The sequence below is a fragment of the Urocitellus parryii genome, chromosome 4 (genome assembly GCF_045843805.1).
Source record: "Urocitellus parryii isolate mUroPar1 chromosome 4, mUroPar1.hap1, whole genome shotgun sequence".
NCBI classification, from domain to species: Eukaryota; Metazoa; Chordata; class Mammalia; order Rodentia; family Sciuridae; genus Urocitellus; species Urocitellus parryii.
Window position 1 is genome coordinate 117,339,161 of NC_135534.1, and position 15,824 is coordinate 117,354,984.

At 36.9% G+C, this 15,824-nt stretch overlaps 1 protein-coding gene across 13 annotated transcripts in view; it reads right to left on the minus strand.

Annotated features, from left to right (window-relative positions):
* Positions 1-7,462: 7,462 nt before the first annotated feature.
* The window catches only part of Zbtb44 (zinc finger and BTB domain containing 44), a 64,607-nt gene continuing 56,245 nt past the window's right edge, over positions 7,463-15,824 (minus strand). For 12 of the 13 annotated variants that reach the window (XM_026392432.2, XM_026392430.2, XM_077796978.1 and 9 more), the window contains one exon: positions 7,463-14,299. In XM_026392432.2, the coding sequence (XP_026248217.1) occupies positions 14,017-14,299 (283 nt within the window). In that variant the 3' untranslated portion in view covers positions 7,463-14,016. The remainder of the gene's footprint in view (positions 14,300-15,824) is intronic. The other variant, XM_077796979.1, reaches the window with a different exon arrangement.

Here is a 15,824-nt window from a genome sequence, read left to right on the forward strand (position 1 = left end):
ACAGAGGGAGGTAGAAAGTGTACTGACCTAAGTATTTTATTTTTGTTCTTGATATAGGGTCTCCTATGTTGCCCAGGCTGGCCATGAACTCCTGGGCTCAAGGTGTCCTCCTGCTTCAGCAGGATTTAAGGGGGTGCACCACCATGTCCAACTATACTTGGATTGATTTAAAACAAAAAGAACTGTAACCTAACTGCCAGATTTCTGTGACTGTGGGCCCATTTCCAGTAGCTTTACATTCCATCTCTTCATTTGTTCATCTAAAGAATACGCATTGACATTTTACTAGGTGTCAGGCTTTGTTCCAGGCACAGGAGTACCGCTGTGATCTTCAAAATAACTCTAGAACTACAATGAGATAGATGGAGGTCTTTCTTGCTGGACCCCCATCTCCTGACTGCTAAGACAGCAAGCACTTTCCTGCCCCATGCCACCTGCCCCAGCAGAGGAAGAGGGAGCCACAAAGAGGCACGGAGCTCAGCTGAGCACTTCATAAACACCAGCAACGCCCACACTCAGATGTGGTTTTGGTTTTGGAAGGGTAAGCATGTTTGGTACCACGTGTTCCTGTCATCCTAGATTCACATGACCTTAGATGGAGTCTGAATTCTATCACTCCTTGACCTTCCCAGATACTTTCCGTTCTCCTTGTGGATTAGTGAACCTTTTCTGTTTTGTAGTTATTCATGGGACTGCACTGCAGATAACTTCAGGGAAGGGAGGGCCAAATCTTGGTGTCCACACTGAACACAGGTTGGATAATTTTAACATGCTTAGAGGTGGCCTCACAGAGAAAAGGACCATGTTCAACAGGTTCAGGAACTCAGGTGCTGAGTGATGCAATTGGCAGCTGCTACCCACTGGGCACTGGGGGTTGTCAGCAAAGCTAAGCTGCCGGTGTTTCCTATGTCCTTGGCCCTGTTCACCCCCCTCTCCCCTCCAACCAATGCTTGTCTGCAGGAGAGGAACTGAAAAACTCACTGACACATATAAGAGCTGGGATAAACCAACAGTTATGTGAATGGATCCAATGGAGAGAGACTCAGCAAATTGAGGAAAACCCTTCCAAACTTGATGCCTATAAAGAGGCAAGAGGCTGGAATGTTTGGCTCTGGAATGGGGGTTGCTGGAGATAGCAAGGAGAGGAATGTGAGGGGAGAATGGCAGGCTCACTGGGAGCACATTGTTTTTACCTGGACTTGAAAAGCTTTTAGGTCCCATGGGCTTCAAGAGTACAGGCTCAGGGTCATATGGTCCTACCAGGGTCTGGTGGGAGTCTTGGGAGTGGGTACTTGGGTGGGCATAACTAATGGCAACAGTAGCACTCCAAGGTTATGAAGAGGACTGGGGCTCTCCAACTATGGAGTCCCCTGCCCCAAACTGTCTCCATGGAGAGAAGTGTCATATCTATCTATGCACACACACACACACACACACACACACACACACACATATATATATATTTATTTATTTGCCTTATAATGGGCAAAGTTAAAAAAAAAAACAACAACTCTGAAGTGAATTTGTGCCAGTCTCTTTCTCTTGAGACCATAGGGAAATCCCTGCCATATCTGAGAGGGATACAGTCTGTATGTAGTGGGTTAAAATTCTCATAGGTATCACACGTTTGTGGGATGCTGTGGACCCCAAGCTTTGGAGAGAAATTATGCACAAGTGTGCCAGCACCTCTTGGGTACTGGTAGATACAACCAGTGCCTACTTTTTCCATTGGAAGGCACACTGCTTCCTGCTTAGATCTCATCCCCTTCATAAGCTTTCTTCAGGGCAGTTATGAACATTTCCTTACCTGTCAGGAAATTCTTGGGGAAGAGAAAGGGCCTTAAGAAACCATTTCACTCTTATTGGATGGAAGCAGATTATATGCTTGTCAATACAGCTGCATGTGCATGCACTCTGGGGCTAGCAAACTCAGATGTGTGTTCAGCCAGCCCCCTGTAGAAAGGGAAGGGATTTGTTTGAGTATTTGACATGCACAGATCTTTTAAATAGTATTGCAATTCTCAGAAGCCAAAAATCTAAATATGAAGAATGAGCTTGGATCTTAAGAACAACAAAAACCCTAAAACTGTCATTAGCACCTGGATTCTAACTTAGAGCAACCTGTTCCTTGGCCTGTATTGGGGAGAGACCTCCTGTGTCCAGGAAATGACACCTCGTGTGTCTGGAAACAACCCCTCCTTCTGGCTCTATTTTGGCTTCTTCAGACCTGGATGAGAATCTTGTCTCCCTTCCCCCTGCAGGGGTAGCACTTGTGTCCCTCTGCCTGCAGCACTATTGCCCTCTCCTCTTTTGGACCTTTACTTGTCATTTCCACTCTTGGCCATCCTAAAACTGCTCACCTGCCCATTAGCACAGCCTTTCCCCTTGGCACTCACTATCGTCTAACACACTGTTGTCTTGTTTATTGCAGTCTCCCCCCACCGACAAGTCCACAAGGTCAAATCTGTTGTTCTAGTCACAGGGCCTGGTGCAGCAGTCACTCTGTGTTTATTGAGGGAAAGAAAAAGGAATTGCAAGCAGCACAGAATTAGGACACAAATCTTTGGAACTTTCAATCCCATTGACCTGGTTGGTAGAAGCTGAATTGTGCTGGAAAGGTAAAAACTTAAGTAACCAGCTAAATAACTTACTTTGCATGACTATTGCTGGGGGAAAATTCCCTGTTCATTCAAGTCTGAAGTTCTTTTTTTTTTTTTTTGTGGTAGTGGTGATGGAACCCAGGGCCTCATGCATGCTAAGCATGCATCTACCACTGAGCCACACCACAGCTCTGGTATTCAGTTCTAGAACTGGCTCAGAACTTTGTCTGATTCATTTATTCTTAGAATTCCCCTACAAAAACAAAGGCAGGTTGCCTGAAGAGGTCACATGTATAGATAGAGTTTAGAACACAGCAGGCATTCTCTGTTATGAGAATACTGGTCTTAGCAGGTTCACTGTTCCCAGATGAGTCACAGACTTGGGCTCCCAGGCACACCAAAACCTTCCCACAGCCAGCTGCTTATTTCAGCCCTGATGTCACCAACACACATCCCCCCTGTCCAGCTTCATGCATATGTCTTCTTTTGGACTCTTACCTGACATTCTGATGTTAATTTGTGAACTCAGTTAACTCTGTATGTATTCCCTTTAATCTACTTTGTACTTGTTCTTAATCTTTCTAGAGAGAGCTCTGATCATGTTGCTCCTTTGCCTGAGAATTTGTAATTTCCTAATAGACACAGTTCTAAGTCTTCAGAGCTTCTATGATCTGGTCCCATTCTTCCCCTTCAGGGATGTGTTAATATTTGGCAAATTAAACTATTTTCGTTCCCCACCACTATTCCTCTTAGGCTTAGTGCTGTTTCCTGGAGCTGTGTCCTTCCTCATTTCTGTTTGTACAAATCCTTGTCTTTTCTTGAGAAAGATACAGCTCAAGTGTCAGCTGCTTCATGGTGCCTTCCCTTACCTTCCAGCCAGCTCGCTCCTCCAAATCCCCAAAACATGCCTTTTGGTGTTTTTCTCATGGCATCTCATTTGTTATTTTATTTCTCTAATTCTTCTTCAGAAACCATAAGCTTCATAAAGGCCAGAGACTCCACTCATTCAATCATCCCTAGGTCTGGGGACCCTTTGGGACAAAAGACAGTTATGGTCAATTGTCAGGTAACAAAAGTGCAGGGTGTTAAGTGAATGTAAAAATGTGTCCCAATTGAATGGAGGTGGCTCTTGGAGGAGGGTGTCATGGAAAAGTGACTGAAGTATGACTTGATGGATGAGGAAACCAGGAGAAAGTGGTGGGTAGTTGGGGGACCGGCAGACTTGGAAGGAAAACACTTTGGGACAACTCTGGCTGGCTGATAGCAGCTGTTCTGAGGATTAAAGTCAATATCCATTCATAATTGCCATAGCCTTATATTTCAGACACTCATTTAAAAATGAGCAAGGTTCTGATGCATTTACTGACGAGAGAGTTGAGGCAATGGGATGAAAATAATTCTTGGTATTCTGTCCCAAAGTTCCCTGACAAGTACCTCTAAGCATTGCGGTGAGTTCTAATCTGCCAGCTTCTGCAAAATATGCTACAAATACAAGGCATAACCCCTGACTGTGAGGACTGAGTCAGGTGAGGAAGACACACCAGTGTGCACAATACCAGTGTCTTTTTTTTTTTTTTTTTTTTGCACCAGAACTAGGGAGCACTCAACCACTGAGCCACACCCCCAGCCTTATTTTGTATTTTATTTAGAGACACTTTTGCTGAGGCTGGCTTTGAACTCTCAATCCTTCTGCCTCAGCCTCTGGGGGCTGTTGGAATTATTAGGTGTGCGCCACCCTCTCGAGTAATACCAGCTTCTTGTAATAACAGACAAGACTTACAAAGTAGTTACTATATATCAGGTTCTGTTGTAAGCATTGTATATATAATTAATTCTCACAACTACCCATGAGGGAGATTTGTAAGACAGTGTGACAGAGAAGTGGTCTGGAAGAGTTAAATATAATTTGTCATGGGAATGGAAAGGAAGGACCCCCAGACCCAGATTGATGGAAGGAGGGAGTGGGAAATGAGGACTAAGGGATGGGCTTTCAGAGGTGTGAGGCCTGAGCTCTTTTGAAAGTTCAGGGGAAACAAACTTGGAAGGGATTCTGAGGGTAAGGGAAGTGGGAGATTCAAAGCAGGGGGATGGCCTGATTAGAATTATTTTAATAGTAATGTGAAAAATGAACTGGAAGAGGACCCAACTTAGGAGAAGGACTAGCAACTGGGAGGCTGTGGTTATTAGGCCAGAAGCAAGAGCTAGAATTAAGTTTGTAGCAATAAGGTTGAAAAAAAATGATGGAAAATGTTATGAATGGGGATGGGGAAGATAACCCAGCAAAGATACCAACTAGGCAAGAATACATGGAGCAAACAAACAACAAAAGAAAAAAACAACCAATCTACATCTTCAGAAAAAGGTCACGAGCAGCCAAGTATGGTGGCACATGACTGTAATCCCAGGCAAGTGGGTCACAAATTCAAGGCCAGCTTCAGCAATTTAGTGAGACCTTCTCAAAATAAAAAATAAAAAGGACTGGAGATATAGTTAGCTGTTGAGCACCCTTGGGTTCAATCCCCAGTACCATCAAAGAGTCATGAGCAATTGTTTTTCACACTGTAAGAAAAAGTTACAACACTCCTTTTAGAGCACTGGATCCTGGCATAAAAGATATAAAAACACCCACCTGCATAATTTAATTCACATTTCCCTCCCTCAAGGTCTTGTTTCACAAAATGCCAGTGCTCCAAAAGAACTATAATGTTAGAACTGGCAAGGCAAAAATGTTCCTGGCTTCTTTTCCAAATCCCTGTGTTTGGGAGGGAGCGAAGTCCACCCAGATACTGATTCTGCTCAACACTTCTGAGATGCCAGCCCTGCCTATAATCTCTCAAAATGGATAGAAAGGGCACTGACTCTCTTCATGGATCATACTAAATTTATTACTTTTTCAGCTTATTTCATTGGGTTTCTGAAGACCAAATTGCTTTATAAACTGTAAAACCTAACAAGGCTTTTCCACTAACTTGGAAGTAGATTTAACAAAGAGCTCTGCTCCGGTAGACACAGGTCTTACTAGGTGTACTGCTGTTTGGATTGCTAAACAGAACATTTTCTCCCTCAGCCCCTAATTTAAAATGAATTCTGGGGATTTTATTTGGTTGTGACCTTTTCTTGTTATGTTCTAAAGCAGTTTTCCCAACAGAGGGTCTTTAGATGGCAAAACCCACCAGAGGCAATTCAAAATTGAGGCAGCCTTATCCTAAGGGTGTGTGTGTGTGTGTGTGTTAGCTACTATGCCTAAAATTTCTCAGATTCTCTGATAATTGGGACTCACTAAATGACTTCCAGTTAAAAGCATCGAAAAATGTTAATTGTGGGAAAAACTAGGCATGGATAAAAAAGTGGGGGATTTATGCACGGATGGTCTGAAAAATGATTCTAATGCTGTGTTCACAGCCTCTGCCGTGACTTGTTCTCCTACCCAGAAAATGGGTAGATATAAACATTCCAATATTTTTGGTAGGAAAGTTCAAGTAACCCAATTGGAATGTAAGGGAAGGGCAGCAGCATCAACAAAACAAGTTTATCTTTGTCTACAAGGGTGTTTAATCAACCGTTTGCTTAAATTTCTTACTAGATTGACTACGCTCTTACCTTTCCCACTTGTATAAAAGTTTACTTATGTTTAAAAAAATTATAGTTTGGGATTTGGTGCAAGTTACCCTTCCTTTAAACTCTTGGTGTGTTTACAGTTATAATATTCCCATCTTTGTCAGTTTAGTACTTAGAATAAACTTTTCTGTTCAAAAGAGAAAAACTCCAATTATTAATTTCTAGTCTACTAACTGAGATACACATCTTCGATTATTACTTTTATTATTATTCACAGAAAGGAACATGCACACCACAAGAATAAAATTATTTTAAATTCTACATTCTACACTATCCTCTGTGGCTCAAGCTACTGAAGAACTAGTAGCTTGCTGACCTTGAATGGTCTGATAAACTTGTTAAAAACACTCAGTACACTCACTGAATGATAGAGAGCATTCCTTAAAATTTACCCTCTTCTCTGAACTTTAACTAAAATGCTCCTGGTTGTTTGAAGTCAATAAAAGAATTGGGGATGTGGCTCAGTAGTAGAACATCTGTTAAGCACGTGTGAGGACCTAGGTTCCATCCGAGACACCTAAAAAATGAACAAAAAATTATTTGCCTGTTACTGTCAGTATTGTAAAAAACTCAACATAAATCTAGTTAGAAAGCCCTTCCTGGGCTGAGGGTATAGCTCAGTGGTAGAGGCTAACATGTGTGAGGCACTGGACTTGATCCTCAGCACTTCATAAAATAAAAAATAAAGGTATTGTGTCCATCTATAACTAAAAAAGTTAAAAAGAAAGCCCTTCCTTTTGGCTCTTATAGGCTACTTACCTAAGTTATGGGACTGCTTTCCTTGCCATGTACCTATACATCCCTGTTTAACTTATCACTGAAATGACAACAATAGGTCTCTAGTCATTATTAAGTATGAAATATTTCAGAAAAACTCAGAGCAATGTCTATAAGAGGCAACCCATCATTCATTAAATAGCTTTTCACAGGAAGCCAGTTCAAAGCTCCAGGACCTGATGACTTCCTCTAACCAGTGTCCTTGATAGCCCCTCCCAATCTTGGGTTTGGTGTTATGAAAAATCTGCACTTACAGCTCTTTTCTTACTTGACCAGGAAACTGATGCATGCTGTCCAATATTCTCTATAGTCCGTACACACACACACACACACACACACACACACACACACACACACACACACTGGATATTAGGCAGTGAATATTGTTGATTTCCCTCATCCATTTGACCTTAAACAAAACTGCCAATTCTTCCTTCCAGCCAATAATAAATAACAACAGCAGGAAGTCTTATTCCATAAAGCATTAATAAGATATTTTAATGAGAAAAAAACAAAAACAAATCTTACTCTCATATTTCTATGCAAAGACACTCAAAACTGTTTTTTTCCCTGTCCATCCTTTCTAACTGCAACTTTGTGACCATGTAATAAAGGCCAGTTTGAAGATTTTTTTTTAAGTTTAAACCTTTTTAAAAAAAGATTAAACAATCAGGCTAGCAAAAAGGTACTCAATACATACTTTCCTTATATCAAACAAGCTAATATTTCAGTACAATATAACTATACAGGATATATACAATACACATATGTTCACAAAGCAAACACTATAGGCTCAGAACAGATTTGAAAAACCATGATATTCACATTGATTACAATAACTCTAAAAATGATTGTAACGTTTAAACGGCACTTAGTTTACAAAAGTCACAAAAAAATATATATATATATATATATATATATGTAGTCACCAAGAACTATGGTTCCTGTAAAATACTAATAGCCGGATACTAGTATATAAAATGTGAAGCTCTGACATTGTATACATTTTTAGGAAATGAAATAAAATCCAAAACCATTTTTGTTATTGTCAAAAGTCAAACATGCCAAGTAACTTAGCTATGGCCACTGTCACCAAGTAAAGCCATACTTGAATGAGATGACAACTGGATACAAGCTGGTGAATCAGGGACTGGCACAGCTGAAGAGTTGTACTGGTCCTAGGAGAGGAGTGGAGGACATAAAGACACCATCTATGTAATTAATTCACATTTTCTCTCCAGCATTACCCTTCCTTGAGGGTTTCACAAGACGCCAGTGCTCCCAAAAGAATCATGTTATAGACAGCAGGGTAAAAAGTTTCCCCAAGACTTCCTTGCTGCTGAGTTATAGACAAATATTAAAGCATGCATCAGTTACACAGAGCAATCAGTCACCCTCTGGAAGACTGTGATACAGTCTCTTCCTAGGCTGCTTGCATTAGAAAGGACTCCAGTTTTTAAATGAAGCCAGGTTTATTTGTTAGCCCTGTAATATATTGAGCTACTATAGCAGCAAATATGAAATCACACAAACAAAAACACAATTTTATTTAAAAATCCATTTCTGTAACAGCAAAGCAATTTCCCCCCTTTAAATCTGTACCCCTTATGAATTTCTTTTATCACTGACTCCTGGCCTGTTACTGCAAACTTTCTCTTATGCTGCTCTGAAAAAAGACACTTCCTAATTCTGGAAAAGCTTAAATTTACTCTTAAAAAGGGGAATACTAGAATTTTAAACTAAAAAAAAAAAAAAAGTCTGTTCTAAAAGTATCTTTCACAAATATATATATTTAAATATTAAAATAGGCTACCTAGGATTTTTATAAAATGGCTTTTGAAAAGACAGTAGTGGCACAAAGAAGCCATATACTATCCTCCAAGTCAGACATAAGGTGCCACAAGGGTGCCCTACAAAGAGGCAGGCAATCTCTATCTGATGCCACACAAGGCACCAGTAACAACAGAAAAATTATATATTATTGGGAACTTGAATCAAAATCAAATTTTACTCTACCAGGGGTGGTTGTTTTCCTAAAATATATCTTGAAGTAGAAGAATTAGAAGCCATCACTTTGTACAAGGAAGATAATTAATAGGTTAATGATCTTACTCCTTCCAAATACCTGATGTCATTCATTTCAGGTACTTGAAAGATGAAAAGTAGTGCAACTTTCAAAAATTTAGTGGACTACTCTCAGTATGAGAGACTTTACATAGTATCCATCAACTTGAAAATTAAATTGATACTTCAAACAAAAAGAAATCTAGAGAACACACTCATAACATAATCATAGGAAAGGTTCCCTCTGGAAAGCAGGTATTTCTAAGATCTGCACAAAAGTCTTCAATAATATCAAGGACTCGACATGTATTTGGAGATGACAGGCTTCTCTTGGAGTAGGAAAGATTTGTCCTTTTGCAGGTGATGGACTTTCATAACCTAAGCTTTCGTTTATGAGTTTTAACATGTTTTACTGAATAAAATCTGGGTATGATTAGGCTAGTATTTGGAAAACAAGAACAGTTTAATAGAAGTCATGACACTAGCTCCTCAAATAATTAAGCAGCAACTGTATCAAATCATCACAGCTGAGCCCATGGCTTTCAGCCTGATCAACAAACTTAGTCCATTTAAAAGAGAAAGGAAATAAAGAATTTGATTTTATAAACCAGGCACTTTTAAACTAAAATAAAAAAAAAATTAAAGTTTTTATATTTTTAAAAAAGTTTTTGTTTTCAATTCATGGTTTGAACTCTTTAAGTTCTTTGTAAACTACTATGTACACAGGAACCTTGGTATTAGCTGGAACTGGTCTGGGTCCTGTAGAGAGGGAGCTCAAAGTAGCACAAACACTTTAAAGCAGTCTCATTTTTTCAGATACTGCCAAACACAGATTCCAATAACATTGTCTGAAATCATTGCAGAGACTATTTTTAAAAACACAGAACTAATTTTCTATCATAAAAATAAGACCATGATTCTTGATGTAATTGGTATTGTCTTCATTCCCTACCTGACGTAGGGTTTAATTCCCCATAAATACAATAATAAGAATCTCAACATATCTATAATCTAAGGTCAATAAAGCATTCCTTAGCCAAAGCTGAGGACTGGTTCAATTTCAATTCATTGTTTTATCGTTTTTGGCTAATTTGTCTTGCTGAGGACTTTTCAAATAAAAACACCCTATATCATCACATTCTATCAAGAAAAAAATGACACAAAGATAAAAATGGGTATAAACAAAATACAACTTAAATTTGACAATCTTAAGCCTAAGAATATGCTTATCTATAAATATTCCTCAGACATGTTCATAACAGCTTCACTGTTTTGTACTGCTTCAGAAAAGAAAATCTGGTTTCTACACAGTCTCTTCCCAATAACTTTTAAAATCTAAATATATTATAAATAAGGCATCTTATGTCAATAATTTACAGTGAAAACCACATTTATTTTCTTTTAGCAAGTTGGGGTTTGTTCCTTCCAAATGTGAACTTTATTTCAAACTCCTTTCAGTTAAAATATAAAAATTTTTAGGACTGTTCATTCAATAGGTGATAGTAATTTTCTCTCTGTGGTATACCAGTATAGAATTGCCATTACATCATATCGTAATGTATTTTTTCAGGGACTATAAAACTAAAAAATAGTCTAAAACACAATTGAGAATCTTCTAAGTAAAAGTCACTAAATTAGATAACTGACCTCTATTTAGACTAAGATAAGACAATAAAATAAGGAGAGAGAAAAGACTGAAATATTTAATATAGCTTCTAAAGGTTCTCAGGGAACCATGTGTAGACTGGGAGAGTCTGGCTCAGTAGTAAGAGGGTAACTGTGTTATCACTGATTTAAATACAACAGATATGTGAACTAGCTCATTCCATTTGGTAAAATATTTTAACAAAATGAAAGGCTTTTTTTTTTTTTTTGGTTTGTTTTTAAAACCAAAGGGCATGTGTTATAACATGAAACCTAATTACTGTAAACCAGAATGGTTGTTGAATGAAAAAAAAAAAAGAATGAATGAGGTTAAACACTTTAGTATATGTTTTTTTTTTCAGTGAAAAATCCATGTTAAAAATTGTGGATGTTAATCTCCATCTGCACCCATTTGTAGAAAATTTAAAAATGCAAAAATAAAAACAAAAACAAAACAAACCCCCAAATCAGTATAAGTTGTTTCTGAATTAGAATTTCTGACATGCTAGATGTTGACTGTTAGAATATACCTTCAGAAATGAGAAGAATGAATGTAGGAGCTACTATATCCTTTATCATGAATATCTTTCTTTACTTCTAAGTGTATCACATCTATTTGGTAGTTAAAAAATTGAAAATAAAAGCTTATCTTGTATAAAATGCTTGGTTTTTAAAAGGAAAATTATCTTGCACTCTAAAATTTAAGCCCTTAAATATCACAAAGTTACCCTCTTTAGCCTTGAGAAAGACACCTATGCTTAGATATTCTAAACTGTAATATTTTATGTTTTGTTATGCTGGTAATTTCTATGGATGAGACAATATAACTGGCTTTCATCCTTTGCAATAGTTTCCATAAGTTCTCATAAAAACTGTATATTCAGACATTCCTCTCTTAAAATAAATTTTAAATAAATCTAAATACTACTACATATATAATCATCCTTTGCAGCTCTGTTTTCTAAAACAGATTCATAAATGAAACATTCTTAAACCATGTATCAAGAAAAAAGTAGAGCCTTACTGAAGTAGAAAAAGACCTTTGTTATCACTTTGTTAAATAATAAGCAGTTACCTGTATTGGTAAGATTTGGGCAATAGACAATTAACCAGATGTTTTCACACAGTATATTCAAATTTCAATAAAACTTTGAAATATACACTATTTGTAATGAGACAATGAAAATTTAAAATTTCCATCTGGGAAAGAATCCTTAGTAATGATAATTCTTTACTGTGAGCACAGTTAAGAATACCTTGGAGGGCTGGGGCTCTAGCTCAGTGGTAGTGCATTTGCCTGGCATGTGTGAGGTGCTGGATTTGAGTCTCAGCACTTCATATAAACAAATAAAGGTCTATCAACATCTATCAACAACAACAACAACAAAACACAAACAAACCCCAAAAGAATACCTTGGAGCTCCCAGTTTGGCGCAGGGCTCTTTTATGTAGGATTTTCAGGATAGGGGATGTGCTACAATATTTTCAATCAATAAATCGACAAATTTCTTAATTCTTACTTCCCTCCTTTTCTTTTTATTATGATTCCTGGTCATAATTTTCCTTATGTAGGATTCTGAGATTAATTTTAAGATTATTTATTGGTAAGCAGTTTTCAATGACATTAAAAGCTGTTGACCTTTCTAGTTGAGACACAGCACTATCATATAAGTATCAGTCTTTTTGTGGAAAGTAATTCAGATCTATCAGAGTAGAAACATAAATGGTGGAAGCCCATTATAACCTATATATGCTGATTTCATGAAGGTGATACACCTGTGTTTGTGTGCAAATGGGTAAAAGCCAGGTTCATAAGTAAGGTAGAAAACTAGAATGAGGGCTAGAGGGTGCAGCTCAGTGGTAGAGCATGTGCTTAGCATTTAATCACCAGTACTCTGCACCCTTCAAAAAAAACCCCCAAACCCCCCAAAGTCCTGACTGTAATTTGTTTCTTTTTTCTAATCCAACCAGGTGCTTTCATATTAAACTTTGGACATTTTATATATAGAAAAAAAGTTACACAAAAGTTCATTAGGCATGGACCCATTTCAGATCAGTCAGAGATACTTTAATGGCACCAGATGAAAAGTATACCTCAGCCTAGAGCATCATATAAATTTCACTTTTTAGCAGCAAAAAAGATGATATTCATTATTTAGGGCTTTTAGTTTTTTGTTAAGATTTAATCCCCCTCTCCCCAATTTATGAGTCATACGTCATTATTTTATAGCCTCTTCTCATCTGTTACATTATTGCTTACATTGTGTAAAAACTATAATAATTGCTCTTAATAAACTTGGCAATGTCTAAAAATATTGGAACAAGTAGCATATATCACTTTCATATAGGGCTTTGTAAACACTCTTAGTTGGGTTAAGAACGTAGCCTCAACACAGAATTCTTTATTTTGTCCAAAACAGCACAGTAAAAACATCCCCACCAATACATAAACCTATATATAAAACATAGAATATCTTCAATATTTTTCCTTTATATGGTAGCATACCAGTATATGCAAGAGAAAGTATTGATGATGGGGCAAAGGGAAAATTGATTGGGGCAATGACCTAGTTAGCCAGGCATTAACATTCAAAAACCAGGTAAACATCAATTTTAGTTAGAAAAGCAGTATTAAAATAGTTTCTATGAAGCAGGGATTTACATGCTTCATTCTACATTCCTGATAGCCTGACTTTTCTTAATCATGGTTCTTTACCTTTGGAGTGGTACTATAAAGGTACAGAGAATGACTACCTAATACCAAATTTTCACCATGAAGAATCATAATAGAAATGACAAAGCTTAAAAAAAAAGTATGCTGGATTTCAAAAGTATTTACCTTAATAATTTTTAAGAAGGCTTACCATAAATATTTCCAAAACAATAGGCTTTACAACTTCCTGTGTATAGGAGCAAACATCTACTTGAGCCATTTGTCAATTTCTGTTTAATAATTACTCAAGTACCCTTTCATCTCAGAAGGATCAACAGTCATCTGATTTCTTCTTTACCTAATGATCCGCTGTCAGCCTACTTTTAACAATGGAAGGAAAAACTGGTATATAGTTTAAGTCAACTGGTTTTCCTTAAGTATCATAGTTCCTATTATGTTTCCACATCATGTTGCTGTGTACTTACAGAAGCAATCTTTCTCTCAGTTATGAAAAATAAAACATTAGTCAAAGGGCTTACAAAGTGAAAAGGGAAGTTCTTTCCTAAACCCTTTCTTGTTTAAAAAATTAAATTAACTTTAAATGTACAAGACCAAGCACAGGCACTTTCCAAAAACCAAAAATGAAGCCAAATCACAAAATTACTCAATAGTTATAGAAGATAGCTCTGATTTTGGGGGGTCATCTCTGGTAGCCTCAGTACAAGCACTGGTCTTTGGCTGCTCTGGCACTTCTTCCTCTTTTTCTGCCAGCCCACCAAGAGACCCCAAGGGAAAAGTGCTTTCACAATTCTGGGTCGAGGAGACCTGTGAAATTACAGGCATTTGAACAGAGGAGTTGCTTTCAAAACCGTGTTCTCCAAGATCATACTGAACAAGGGTCTCTTCTTGCTCCTGGTTTAAGTAGTCCGGTACTAGGAAATCACTAGATAAGAGGCAAAGGATGAAATACAGAGTTAATTTTCAAACCAGTAATAGATAAGCTACAATTAAAGGATGTAATATGTAAAACAAGATAGGGACTTTTCATTTCACTAATTCTTCAATGAAGATTAAATCTCAGGAACTCTCAACTTATAAATTTTCCTGAATATGAACCAAGGTCATCAGTAGAACCAAAGTGCATCAACTCTCCCTACCAACAATATATAAGATTAATGATCACTTCAGTGACCCTTTGGACACCTAAAACAGCCTTTCTTGTTCTATGTAGAGGACTGTCTGTATACCAACAAATATAAGTAGCTCCTTCTAGAGAAGACCTTAGCTTAAAGCAAAGATTATTTGAGTAACTTAAATGCTTAACTTTTCTTGGACTACACTGAGAAGTATATAAAACCATCCTTGTATTGCTAACTGGATACAAGTTAGTTAATAAACTAAGTTCTTATGCATAAGTGACCTTACACATAATCTACTATACAGAGAAACAATTTATCTTGCTATTAGATTTGAAAATGGTAACAAATTACTGTGGAATCAGAATTTGGAAATAAATACCCATGATTGGTTACAGGTCAGTTCCCAAAAGTTATTTAATTATTAATTTCCACAGGAAATATAGACAGTAAAGTATAATGAAATTTAATCAAAAGTATAAATTTTCCCCAGAAGAGATAAAAGATTTTAAAATTTCTTTATACTTTTCTGTATTTTCTATTATACTCACTTTTTGGTAGTTAAAGAATAAACACTGTGAAGTAAGTATTATCTTAGATGCTATATGTAAATCTTCATTATTGAAACTAAAAAAGTTCAATATACCAGGACTGTCAAAAAGTAATACTTTTGATATGGCCATTGTATAATCTCATTGTTCAATATTGGTAGCAAAATAAAAATCTGGTCATTTCAAAGCAATTTCAAATGTTCTGTGTTCTAGTTTCTAAAATGTCTTCAGGATTAGACAAGATGAGTGGAGGACACAGGGGAGATACAAAGAGAGGAGTGGTTAGCTCCAACACTATTGTATTTCAGAATGACTGTTTAATATGGTATGTGTAATATAGGTTGTGATATGACAATCACATTTAGAATTAGAAATGATTAAACAAAATCAGTATCTAGTTTGAAGGGGAAAAACAAAATCTATGCAGAAATAGTTTGGAATCTATTGAAAAATAAGGTTTTAAAAACAGAAGTAATTTTAAATAGATTTATATGAGAAACTAAGGATTCCTACAGAGGTACAATTCTTATAAAGTATTAAAAAAAAACACAAATAGAATTTTATTTCTAGAGGAGGCTTTAGAAACCATTCTGTTTAGAGCTTACATTTTATCTTTTGCTAAGTTTCAAGTTCTTCATCTGTAAAGTGACATGCTTAATCAACACAATTAGTGGCAGAGCTAGGACTAGAACCTGATTTCCTTGGATACCCTATAAATCAAAAAGATCACTCTATTATAAATTATTATTATTAAAAGATGGAGCTCTAAACTGAAAGAAAA